Source organism: Diabrotica virgifera, chromosome 3 (assembly GCF_917563875.1).
Source record: "Diabrotica virgifera virgifera chromosome 3, PGI_DIABVI_V3a".
NCBI classification, from domain to species: domain Eukaryota; kingdom Metazoa; phylum Arthropoda; class Insecta; order Coleoptera; family Chrysomelidae; genus Diabrotica; species Diabrotica virgifera.
In genome coordinates this window covers 184,975,288-184,989,844 of record NC_065445.1, presented here as the reverse complement: position 1 = coordinate 184,989,844, position 14,557 = coordinate 184,975,288, and the positions used below count along the sequence as shown (strand labels likewise).

General features: G+C 31.3%; 1 protein-coding gene across 1 annotated transcript in view; it reads left to right on the top strand.

The window, feature by feature from the left end:
* Positions 1 to 10,455: 10,455 nt before the first annotated feature.
* Positions 10,456 to 14,557, top strand: part of LOC114342891 (zinc finger protein 271-like) — a 67,632-nt gene continuing 63,530 nt past the window's right edge. The window contains exons 1-2 of the mRNA XM_028293692.2: positions 10,456 to 10,756; positions 10,971 to 11,051. Of these exons, the coding sequence (XP_028149493.1) occupies positions 10,633 to 10,756; positions 10,971 to 11,051 (205 nt within the window). The 5' untranslated portion in view covers positions 10,456 to 10,632. The remainder of the gene's footprint in view (positions 10,757 to 10,970; positions 11,052 to 14,557) is intronic.

Below are 14,557 nucleotides of genomic sequence, written 5' to 3'. Positions count from 1 at the left end.
ATTAAAAAGAGTAAAACCACGTAAAACGTTAAATTTAATTATTTTGTCATTTAAAGATGTTTAGTGAACATCATATATCCCATAATACTCATCGTTCAATAATATGGAAGTGCAATTGAAAATACTATTTTAGTTTTTAAATACTTTTGCATTATGGGTATATAAAATGGGAAATTTCTGGAGAATATATTATTAGGGAATAGTGGATATCCCAGTCCTCAACTACAACTACCCAATGACACATTACACCATTGCAGGATGTTCAGACAGAAGTTGTGTTTTACAATCAATCACAAATCCCTTCAAGAATTGTTAGTTATTGAAAGAACATTTGGTATTTTGAAGAGATTTCCCATTTTAACATATGTAATGAGATGCAAGTTACCTTTTCTTCAAAGAATAATATCAGCTTGTTCAGTTTTACACAATATTGCAGTAGATAATAGAGAAAACCTTGAAATAGTGGCAAATGAGTGTGCTGTTGATATTGAATATTAGAAGCTGTGGCAGTACATTTTCAACCAGAAGCGAATCTAATGCAACTAAATTGTGTGTGTTTGTTTAAAAATATTGTTTGACATTTAAAGCTAGCTTAAATTAATTTTATTTTTATTGGACTGCAGTTTGTTAATAAATTAATATAAATATTATATTGGTGACTGAGTTTAAGTACTTTATGTTCATTAGCAGGTTTTCAATAATAAATTTATAAATATTATACATGCTATTGGTGTTTGATCTTTTATAGTTTAAAATATGTTCATTAAGATCCATTATTACCCTCTCTTTTCACCTCTGGATAACTAGTTATCAGGAAGTTTATCTGACAGATTAGATACTAACAGATATCTGACAGAGAAAAACTTCCCGTTAACTAGTTATCCGGAGCTGAAAAGACAGATACTAAGGATACTGCTATATAAACTTCCCAATAATTAGTTATCTGGAAATGAAAAGACCTCTAATATCTAATCTGTCAGATAAACTTCCCGATAGACAAAAATATAATAGAAGAATTAACCTTTATGGTGGTTTTTTTATTAATTTTTTTGGCAGTGTTTAAATAAACAAATACTGAGGGCATGAAATGGATCTCGAACAATGATGTTCTAGGAGGAATGAAAAAAGAATTGGAGATTGTGTTTACCATTAAACACATAAAACTGCAGTATCTGGGACACATATGAGAAATCAACACTGTTACTCCCTGATGCAGTACATATTGCAAGGTACAGTCAAAGCTAAGCGAAGACCCAGTAGAGGGAGAAGATCAATGGAACTGTTTCGAATCGCAGCTAGCAAGGTTACGATTGCTAATATGATTTCCAACATTCGAAACAGATAGGAATCAAAAGAAGATGGCATGAAAATGAAAGTGTATTACCTAATACCTTTGACTAAAAACTTTATAGATTCTAATCTATAAAAAGATTAAATTTTAAAATATAAATACTTGAGCCTTTGTTTTATTTTGTTAACCTGTTGTTATATATCTGTTGAATTGAACTCTATTTTGAATCTAGAATTTTAACTAATCCTAACCTTTATTAAAATTTATTGAAATTACCTCTTTATATCTATAATAAAAAATATTTATTTCTATATAAAAATGTAAAATATATTGAGTTTAATAAAATGAGTTAATGATATTCTATGTCTGATCACTGTAAGTAGTAACACTTTAAAATTATTTACATAATATTCCCTTTTACAACTTTTTGTAATAACTCTAGCTTCAATAAAATGTTCTTTTTTATATTCCTTTGGGTCAAAAGTCAAAACATCAATAATCTATATCTGAGAATATTACTTTAGAGTTCTTTTTAATAAATAAAACCCAACATACAACTTTAATGATGAAAGTTTAATCAAATATCAATCCCACAATAATACATAAATTATTAATCCAAAGAAGCGACAACAGGATAAATTCAAAATACAAGTGAAGTTAGAGCTTTCTTCACATTTTTGACACGTTATGTCAAAATAAAGGAACTTTTATAATCATCTTACTGTGAACGCGGAAAAATTGAGTATCTAGATCATATTCTTCTAAAGTGTCCAATAAGAGTATCCAAGCAGTTTAATTTGAGAATCGAACTTACAAAATTAGGAGTACCAAAGAATTCCAATGTTCAAAATATATTGCAACATCTTACCCATGAACCACTAGAGGCAGTGATTATTCATTTAAACATTAACAAAATGGTAAATCAAGTCAACATTTTTAGGTTTTCATTTCAGTGTTGCAGCATTGATTAGAGCAAGACGAGCTGCAATACAATCAAATGTACTGACAGATGCACAAGTATGCAAGCCAAGAAAGAGAGTAAGAAGAAGAAGAAACTTTTATTAAAGGATCGATGTTAAATAGGGTTTCGATATCTCTCTATTATCTAATAAAGTATCATAGTATCATCATAGATTATAATTTATAAAACTGGATTTATCATCAAGTTGTCAAATTCATCTTCTGATTCTGATGATTTGGAAGATATAATGCATATGCTATCAAATATAAGATCTGTAAGAGATCGCAATGAATTGTATAGTATAATGAAGATGAATTTAAAACAAGGTATATTTTCCCATATAACAAGCTAATATTTTCCCATGCAATGGCTTTTTGTTTATTTGTCACACCATCTGTTTGTTTATTTTCTATAATAAATTTATATTTAATTGCTAAATCTGAAATTATATCTTTCTCTAAACTAGAGAAGTGGCTTCCTTTATTTTCCATCGTAAATCGTAAGTATGATAAGTATAATATAAACAAAATTGCAAGAAAACAATGTAGTTCAATCGTTCAATTCAATTGACATAACCTTACAAACTACAAACAAATAAATAAACAAAACTTTCTTTGACAATCTTTTTTGACAGACGACACTCGGATTCGAATGAAATAATCGAATGAAGTACGATGTTGCCACTTATATATTGTCGGTTTGTAAACCAACAGTTTTTTTGAATGGTGCAACCCGTTTGAAAAATAACCATTGATCATTGATTTAAATCGTCGAATTGACGGTTAGCAAATCAGTTGATTTACAGTCTGTTGGTGCAACTGGGCATAAGAACCGTGGTTTTTGATAGTATAAACGTCATTGTCGAATTACCGACGCACTGTTGCCATAGAAAAAAGTGTTGTGTGATTGGGTAGAATGCGATCTTACCCTTCAAAAAATATGTCACGTATTTCAGCACCTGGTTAATTGGAAGGATACTACAAATCTGGCCTCCACATAAGTGGTCTGTAGCTTCGACATGATAGGTGTGAAATTTTAAACGTTTTTGTTGTTGATTGGATAGGAAGGGTGCCATAATCTAGCCTCCATGCTAGGTACATAGCCTCCATACGGCATGATACTATAAATAAATAAATGATACTATAAATAAAGAGATAGTATTTTCCCGTAGCTCAAATACGTCCGAGTACGCGCATTGATTACGTAACTGGAGACCGGAAGTTGAATTTTAATCCTTGTTAAAGTTAAATGGGATTTGTATGCATTATGTGATGAAATTATTCAATTAGCAAAATAACATTAAACTTCAATATATTCGAAAAGAATTTAGTGTCGAGATTCCAGCACAAACCATACATACTTATAGACGTTTCACGTAAATTGTCAAGGTCAAGACAGCAAATTAGTTACCATTCCAATCCAGAGATGTCGCTGTCAGTCAATTCTCTTGTCATATTTAACAACTGACAGTTGACAATTAAATTAATTTGTTATTTACTTTTTATTTTACAGTTTGTGGCTTAAATATTTTATTATAGTGGTGTTACGTTTTTAATTAGATTTAATCACAATTTTAATCAATTGTATTAACCTCCTCTCCGTTTTTATGAGTAGAATTTTTAGTTTACATTGATCATCCCGTGTTGTGTATCTCCACATTTAAAAAAACAATATAATAGATCCTGAAACAGTTTATTCCAATATACAAGTGTGTCATCAACATTTCGGGCCTATATATTTTTGGAAGTTTGTGAAAGATTATAAGGTATTTATCTAAACAATCATCCTACAAGATTATTTCAAAAATTTTCATTAACTCAATATTACACATCAGTGCTTTCACGTGACACATGTCAGTAGTGTTTATAGCATTTTGAAAACAAATTGGAATATTTGAAGTTTTCAGTAAAACATTGAATAAAACATTGAATTGTCTTTCTGTTGTTTTAATTTCCTGCGAAATTTCATCAAAAATCCCGCAAAATTTATAATTTGAAATTCCCACGTAACTAAAATTAGTCAATTTAGTTCCCATTTCAATCAAGAGATGGCGTTAGTTCGATCCGAAAGATTAACATGGCCGTGAAACGTCTATGAGTATGTATGGTTTGTGGATTCCAGTCAAAATAACTGTCAAAGATAAAATATAAAATACAACCGCGAACAATTCAAAGTAATCGGACATTACGAATGATTACGAACTATTACGAACTTGCCGGTCTCCAGTTACGTCACGACTTCCGGATGTGCAATATATTATCTTGTTATTTATAGTATCATGTCATACGGTACTTCCAATATTTAATATTTTATTCAAGTGGACAATAAAGGTAAAACACAAACAACTTTTGTTTCTTGCTTATTTATTTATACAATAATGTGACATTTTACATAGAAATATGAGTATTTAATTTGGATTAAATAAATGTTTACTTGTTGAATTTTTCCACCGTCTGCACACAACAGCTGAACGGAGCCATTAGACCTAACAACAAAACGCGAAATAAAGTGTGTATTTTAAAACTGTTGGAAAAACAGTACCTACAATCAGAAAATCTCTACTTTACAATCAGAAAAACTTACCTTTAAAAAGGTACTCGATTACAAAATAACAAAAATATCAAAAAACACGACTGAATATCAGCTTTTTATGGTGACACAAACACATCACATAACCGACCATATAAAATAACTGAACGACAACGAACGGACGAACACGAACACTGAACACAGATTCACAGATAGCGCAGGATTTGTCAAAAGTCATGTTCCGCCAATCACAATTCCGACATCAGCGCCTCTGACAAAATGGAAGGAAAATAAATACGAATACATGTTTTTTATTAGAGTGCGCGGGGCATGACTGTTGCCTCACTTTTGAAAGTTAGCAGAACTTTCGCAATCTTGGAGCGTGTTTGTTGCTACCTGTTGATCGCTACTGTGTGCTCTTAATCAAACGATATTTAGATTATACGATTTTGATAATAATTCTCATGTTTTGAACATTCAAAAAATATATTGTTTAAATCTCCCAGAGAGGTGTTACATTTCCACTAACAGGAGTTCTTTAATACTTATTCCTATTTTAAAAAGATATGAAGGAAACGTCCATGATTAATTGTTATCCCGCTGTGTCTAGGTACACGCTAACGTGTACGCAAATAAAAAAGTTAGGTACACGCGAATTAAAATTCATCAAGCCAGTGAAGTCATTATTTAGCGTGCCCAATGACTTTATATTTTGGTACACGCTATTTTGATATGTTTAGTGTTTGTTGTTTGTTTGATAGAAAATATTTTGATTAAGGGAAGTGGAAGGGAAGCAAAACTATTCAGATGTTTTAAACTTAATTGTAATAAAACAATATGTATATATGTATATAAAAGTATATATTCAGGTTAGCAAAATAAATATTAGTTAACATGATATATAAAAAATACTGCTAAAATAATTTTTATACGTAAGTTAATTATACCAGTTTATATTGGTATTTATTTTTCCTGTGGTGTTTATTTTTATTTATACAGAGAGTTGAACTTGTTACAATTTTAATAGAAAATTGGTTATAACTTTGTAAATACCCTGTATAACATAATAAACCTTTATATTTTGGTGATATGGATATGAAAGTTAAGAAGATTTCGAACATAAAATAAAATATAGGGTGTTCCATTTAAAAAACATAAGTTTGGTCTGTCACTATATTATCGAACGCCCTGTAACATTCTAACTAATTTTAGTAATTTTGTAATATGAAGCTTAAAGTTTGCTAAAATTTTTGTTACTAACTTTTATTGCTATCTATTACTCTAGTGGATCTACTGAGTTTTATCACACTAATCAATCGCCCCGTATATTTTATCTTATTACTTCTGCTACCGTTAATCACGAATTTTTGTCTTTTACTTTTTCATACTGTTTTAGAATGTTGTTAAACTCAGTAAAAGAACTAAATAATTGTCCACACTCCATAGTTAATTAAAAAACACTAAACAAGTAAAAAATAAGGAAACTCTTTATAAATCAATATTAAAGTGTAAACATAAACGCGATTAGATAAATTCTAACCACACTCTGAGACTCGCGATACTTAATACCACAGCATACACGCGGCTCAAATTAGCGTGTACCAAAAAGCCCAGTCAAAGAATACATATCTCTTACAAGAACCGACACGGACGGCGATTCTTTTGTTGTTAGCGTGTACTTAATTTTAGTATCGAGTTGGCAAGTGTACACGCGAGTACACTGAGAAAAGTCTCGCACATTTCTGGCGTGTATCAATAAAATTTTAGTTGCACTGAGAGAAAGGTTGCATGCAGGGCCGGCTTTTGTTGACATCCTTAATATGCTGGAATTATTACTGATTTACAAAAGGTTGCAAATACAACACAAAGTAATGGTGAGAATTATATTGATTAAAACCATGGATAAAATACCTTTTTTATCCTTATTTTAGCATTGAAAGACCAATAATAAAATATATTATAGTGGCGTGACATTCACTAATTATTCTTTTTGGCTTATATTGATACAACGATACAAAATATAATTTGTTGTTTTCACCAATTTTGAAAAAGTGTGAACAAGTTGGTGAGAATTTGAACGACTTGGTGTGACCTAATAGGCTGTCTGTCCGTCCGACCGCGAATATAACTCCTTCAGTCACTATACCAGGTAGAATGACAAATGAGGTGTCAAATGAAAGCTTATAATCCATGGATGGTACTCGATCAAGGTGAGACATTTGACCTAGACTGTCTGTCCATCCGACCGGAAATGTAACTCCTCCGTCACTATACCAGGTAGAATCACAAATGAGGTGTCGAATGAAAGCTCATAATACATGGATGGTACTAAAGGTGGGAAATTTGACCTAGGACTTCCGGTTTTAGAAATGCGACCGGAAGTACTCTTTTAAAGTCACCGCAATAGCACAAGTGATATATTATTCGACGCGCATTCGCAAGACGAGAACAAATATATACTTCTGGTTTCATGACTGTCTGTCCGTCCGACCGCGAATACAACTCCTCAGTTACTAATACAGATATAATGACAAATGAGGTGTCGAATGAAAGCTTATAACCCATGGATGGTATTAAAGGTGAGAAATTTGACATCGGACTTCGGTTTTAGAGTTACAACCGTAGGTACTGCTTTAAAGTCACTCAAAATATGATATGAATGTAAAACAAGATGACAAAATTAGTAAAATCGTAGATCAATCGACGCAAAGTTACACGAAGAGTTCCAATATCGACTTCCAGTTCTACTTTCGATTACTTTGGGTGAAAACCTAGGACCAATTACTTGTTTGTCGAGGTATTTCCTAATTCATTATATTCGTTATTTCGTAAAATAATCGAAAAATAACAGCCGTTGTAACCGTCACAGAATCCAATTCTTTTTGGATGACAAATGTTCGTAATCAACAACAAGAAACTGTATGTTAAAATCGAATGTCAATATTTTCAATTTTTATTGTCTTGGAAACCAGCCAAAACATTCCGTACATTCCACCCAAAACCAGCCAGTACATTCTTTAAAGTCGAATATCGGGGTAAATAAATAAAAAACCAATAAGTATTGTACTATTTTATTTCTATAAATATAAAGATGTAATAACTGAAAAAATATATATAGTATTCAATAAAAACTAATAAGCAATCGAGAAAAGAGAAAAAGTAATTTTTTAAATTAATATATTAATAAATATATACAGGGTGTCCAGAAACTCTACCGACAAACGAAGACAGGAGATTCTTAAGATAATTTTAAGACAATATAGCTCAATTCTCCTAGTCCGAAAAGGCTTCCTAAAGGAGCTAGAGCTCTTTGAAGATGGCTTCTTGTAATTAGTATTTCTTGAATACCTCCAGAACGCTTCAATTTAGAAAAACGAAAATCGGTACGTATATTTTATCTTCTAGAGATAAATCGATTCCATCCATTGCCAATTTCTAGTACCGATCATAGGCGTCCGTTTTGGGTAGGGCAACGGTTATTTTATCACATAACTTTTTTGTCTTTAATTTTTAAGCATTTTTGACAATGGATTATTAAATTGTGAGGCATTTTAGTACTAAAAGGTACTCTTGGTTTATAAGTCCGTAGAACACACGGTTTTCTAGAAAAATCGAATTGAAAATTTTTCGTTTTCTGAATTTGAATAAAAATTGAAAAAAAAATTCAAAAAAGACGGTGTATTTTATCAACTTAAAGCAAGAGTAACTTTTAGTACTAGAATACCCCATAACTTAATAATCTAGAGTCAAAAATGCTTAAAAATGAAAGACAAAAATGTTATGCGATAAAATAACCGTTGACCTACCTAAAACGGACGCATATGACCCGTACTAGAAATTCGCAGTTAATGAAATCGATTCATCTCTGAAATATAAATAAACGTACCAGTTTTCAGATTTCTAAATAGTTTTTTTTTGAATTTTTTTTTTTGAAAATTCAAAAAAAAAATTTTTTTCAAATCGATTTTTCTAGAAAACGGTGTATTCTATCGACCCAAAACAAGAGTACCTTTTAGTTGTAGATAATCTCACAATTTAATAATCCAGAGTCAAAAATGCTTAAAAATTAAAGATAAAAAAATTATGCGATAAAATAATTGTTGCCCTACCCAAAACGGACGCCTATGACCGGTACTAGAAATTCGCAATGCATGGAGTCGATTTATCTCTAGAAGATAAATATGTGTACCAATTTTCGTTTTTCTCAATAGAAGCCTTCTGGAGTTATTTAAGAAAAACTACTTACAAGACGCCATCTTCAAAGAGCTCTAGCTCCTTTAGGAAGCATTTTCGGAATAGGTGAATTAGGTTAAAATATCTTAAAATTATCTGAGGAATCTCCTGTCTTCGTTTGTCGGTAGAGTTTCTGGACACCCTGTATATGGAAACGTTTTGATCATTATGGTCAGAAGCTTATATTCCATATGAAATCAGCCTTTAGCTTTTTTTGTTGGAACGCAAGTATAATCAAGAGAATGTAAACCTATTATGAAGAATGTATTGTCAATTATCAAGCATTAACTTGAATGTTGAAACAATTTCAAGTGATATTGGATCAAACTTTTTGAATTAGCTAAATTATATAATGTTACTCCTGAAAATCCTGAATTTCAAGTAGTCAGTCATAAATTGTTTTATATATTTGACCTAAGTTATTGTTTTATACAAACTACAGAAACAATTTAATGAAACATAGTTTATTAAATTTAATTTAGGTTTGCTGATAAAAGTACTTTATGGAAGTTTTTGTGAGCATTGGATTCTCAACTTTTTAAACACAGCACGTGGCTTGTGGAATGAACACATATAAAATATGACTTTGTGCTCTTCCTGCAGATGCATTTGGTTCAGTAGAGGTCAAAGAAAGGTTAGAGAATTTGTATGATATTTTAGATTCAAATTCTTTGTGAAATCCCAATAAATACAAAATTAATTTTTTATACGATAGTTTATAGTTCATAAAAAAGCTTAAAATAATTAATTCACATAATCAAGATATCTCAAAAAGAATTAAATTGTATAAATGTTGGAAAATAACAATTAATAGTTGTAGGCTATATAAGAAAATATATATAGAAAATAAGTCTATACAAAATATTATGAGCTACAAACTGATACAAAAACAAAATACTAACGCCAAGCCAAGCCAAACAAACAACTGTGACAACAAACGCCGATCCTGTACAAGACAAATGTCACCAAAATTATTTGCTATTCATACAAATTGAGAAATGGCCGATCTGGCACATGCGCATAAAAATTTAGTAAATAGATAATCCGTTTGTGTCGGTTCTTGGGAGATATGTATTCTTTGGCCCAGTCATAGTACACGCTAAATAATGACGTCACTGACTTAATGACGTTTAAGCGTGTACCTAACTTTTTTATTTGCGTACACGTTAGCGTGTACCTAGACACAGCGTTGTTATCCTTGTAATCAGAGTAAGATTTATTGGCGAAAAGGTAAGATAAGGAATGCTCTGAGACAGAATTCGATGAAGGGAATAGGTAGTTAGTAGTGACCATTACGAACTTTAGTAATATTTTTTATATAACGTCTCCCATCTTTCCCTATTCTCAAATTCTACTAACGCTCGGTTTCATAATCCTGGTCTATCCTTAACATGTCTCTGGTCTGGTGCGCATGTCATTGAACTGTCACTGTCAAAATGTCACGTCTATTTTTGTTTTTTGTTATTACAGAATCTCTCTTTTCTCCCCAAATTTTATACAAAATATGAATTAATAATATACAGTGTGTTATATGGATCCATATTCTCTCATAGTCCTATTGTCTCATATTTAATAGGTTTTTGTCTATTTTCAATATATTCCGTCGATTTGTTATAATATGGAATTTAACATGGAAATTGAAGAAAAGTTTGTTGAACATGACCAAAAATATGTACATACTCAGCTCTCCACATCAACGGATTTTGTGGACTTGAAGAATGAACCAGAAGAGGATCAGTCAGGTAAAATAGATAATAAACAGGGGTGTAGTGGAGCCGGAACGCCGTTCCGGTTGCTTTTTTGGGTTCCTCGAACCCCGCGGAAAATTGACCACTGCACTGACAAGTAATACCACAAAGTCATAGCGTCCCGGTACTGCTTAATTTGCGACTACACCCTTGATAATAAGCATTAGTTTTAAAAAGTGTAATGTACTAATTGATATTAATTTGTTAGCAATGGAAGGACAACTCAAAATTAAGGAAGAGTTTGTAGATCATAAAGAGATAAAGAATGAACTAGAAGAAGATGGCTCAGGTAAGACAAATAATAGTTATTTATGTACCAAGTCCGTAAAAGTGACTCATCTGTTACTTGCCTAGCACACTTCATTGCCTCTGCTCGTAGTATCAGACTTCTTCGATAAAGAGTTTTTACTGATGTGGTACATACAAAATTTTATCGCCAATTATAAAAAAAAAACATTAATGTCCAGTTGCACCATCAAATAAACGATTTATTTTTTTATTTGCATTGTCCGTTTATTTTAAAATATGTTGCACCAATTATTACTCAATTGGAACCAACAGTTTTTGAACTGTCAAAAGTAACCAGCCCATTTTCTGCGGTTATTTGAATAATCAACTGTTTTTATTTTGGCAATTCAATTTCATAACATAACCTTACAAAGCTTTCTTTGACAGACCAAACTCGGATTCGAATGAAATAATCTGTACTATAGTATTTTTACTACAAAAACGTTATTACGTAGGTCAAAATTTTTGATGTAAGAGAACTGTCAAAACATTAGAATGTGACTTGTCATTCATAGAAGTATATATTAACATAGAGGGAGCCTACCTTCCGCGCTTCCTGACGACAAGATCTCATGGACTGGTTTGCTGCATCTCTTTCTAACACATTATATCGAAAATCTATGATGACATTCAGTGTGAATATAGGCACGGAAGAGGAGGACAACCGTAGCAGCTTTACTATGAGTAAGAGTGAAACAGTACTAATCCAAATAAAAAAGATGGTGTCGTCACTTCACTCTGAATGACACTCTCTCTATGCTAATATATAACTCTATGTTGTCATTATTGCCGTGTTTATAATAAACATAGCAATAATGAAAAGTCACATTCTAATGTTTTGACAGTTCTCTTACGTCAAAAATTTTGACCTACGTAATAACGTTTTTGTAGTAAAAATACTATAATATGATGTTGCCACTTATACATTATCGGTTTGTAAACCAACAGTTTTTTAGAATGGTGCAACTCGATTGAAAAATAATCATTGATTTAAATCGTCGAATTGACGGTTAGCAAATCAGTTGTTTTACAGTCTGTTGGTGCAACTGGCAATAACACTTACTTAATTTCATCCCTCTAATAAAAAAAGAGTGTGTGTACTTTCTATCCACGTAAGAAGTTATACTTCTATTACTATGATTTCAATGAAATAAATATATTTTATACTGTTTAATTGGATTTTTATTTAAATATTAAACTAATTTTAGTACTTAAAATAATACCAAACATCAAAAATAACGTTAATAGTTACGTCATTGTTTATGAACTGTTTCCCTGCAGTTACTTTTCCCTTGATGGATCATAGAAAATCACTGTCCTATATAATATCGAATTAACAAAAACACCAATATATTTTTTTCACACTTTATTTGAATCAGTCATATTGAAAAGGGGTCATCTCCATTTTTTTAAATTTTCAACAGTAGAGGTAAAAACTTTTTATATTTAAGAATATTAGGAAAATAACTGTATTTATGTATTTTTGGTTTTTATATTGACTATTGACCATTCCAGGTCACGTGACTTTCGACATCGTTGCTGAGGGGCAAAAATTGTGTTTTTGGTGTTATTTTTGCTATTTTCTCGTTTTATTATAAAAAATATGTGGTTTTAACTACAAAAATTTCAAATATCGGATATAGGACACCCTCGTAGGGGATGCAAAAACCCGGTAGGTATAATCAGAAAATCAGTTTTCTTGGCCCATATCGTCGTTCTGTTTACAGTGTATTGTGATTATAGTGATTTAAAACATTTCGGTCTTTAAATGCGGCTGGTATTATAAAAAAACTTACTTTATCTCTTTTACTTTTACTGGAACACTTTCAAACTGAACAAAACGCTGGTATTTTAATCATATTCTTAAATTAAACAATGGTTTTCTACACCTAACCTAGTTTGTTTACAATATTTTGCCCATCAGTCGCTGTCAAATGACGTCACCCTGGAATGGTCTATAGGACCTAAACTAACCTATGAAGATCTGATGAAGCTGATGAAGATTTTAAAAATGTTTTTTTTTTAATTTTAAAAGACCTAGAAACCGCAATTTTTTGAAAAAGATGACCTGTTTTTAAAATGAACAGGTATTAAAAGAAAAAATAGTCATTATAATGTGACAATTGTTTATTACACACATTAAACTGCTAAATACAAGCTGATGAATATTTTAAAAATGTTTTTAAATTTCAAAAGACCTAGAAACAGCAATTTTTTGAAAAAAAGATGACTAAAATGAACAGATCATGTTGTAGCATGGGTATTTCTAGGAGATGACCCCTTTTCAAATTTAACTGGTTTGCGCAGTATGCTGTGCTTACTGTAAAAATATTGAAAGTTGTCCCGTTTTCATATGGAATAGATGTATCTATTCTAACACAGGGTCACTACAGGAGGAAATAAAACGTAGATGTGATCTAGCAAAAATCGCCACAGCAAAGATGACCACAATATGGAAGGACTGTCAAATTTCAAGAGCGTTAAAGATGAGGTTGATCAACTGCTTAATATTCCCAATACTGACCTACGGATGTGAATCTTGGACCCTGAGAAATTCGGAAAGAAGAAACATAGACGACACTGAAATGTTCTGTTGGAGACGAATGCTACGAATTCCTTGGACTGACCATAGAACAAATAATTCAATTTTAAGAGAGCTAAAAGTTAGCCAACGACTCTCCAGTAAAGTCCATCTCCAACAATTAAAATACATACTTTGGACATGTTATGAGAGCAAACACAGATAACATGGAAAGGCTCATTATACAAGGAAAGGTGGAAGGCCGAAGATCACGAGGAAGATCCCCAATGAGTTAAAAGAAATGACCAGAGACAGAGATCTTTGGAGACGGACAATACACGACATCACGTCGACCACTACACTCCCTCCGGGGGGTTAGGATTGAAGAGAGAGAGAGACGTATCTGTGTGTAGTGTGTAATAAATACATATTTGACAAAAAGTTGAAATGTCAAAAAAGTGGAGATGATCGATTCATTTGCATTAATACCTAACTTAAAAGATTTAAATTTTTTTTTAATGTTGACGAAATAAAAATTTCGTATGTCAGTAATGACAGATGCCTTTTGCATAATTTCCGGTTTCTATGTTTAGTCCATAGTTATCAATATTGAATACCTAATTACTAAATCTGTAAAGTTTTTTAATATTGTTCTGAAGCTATTTTTGGTCGCATTTATGTAATTAGCTATTCTAATTGGGAAATATGAAACAATTTAACTTGAAAAAATGATTTTATTGACGTTTCAACATCCACCTCTTAAATATTGGCAATATCATTTTAAAGTCTTCTACTTTAAAATGTATAATGTATGTCTGAATTGCTGATATGAATAAGTCAGATTAAATTAAATTAGGTATTAGAAGATTTTTTTTTACAAACATCTTTGTTTAATTTAAGTACCTATTACCTAATATTTTTTATTTTGATAACAACGTCCGAGGTGGAAGTCGAAACATCAATAAAATAATTTTTTAAGTTAAATT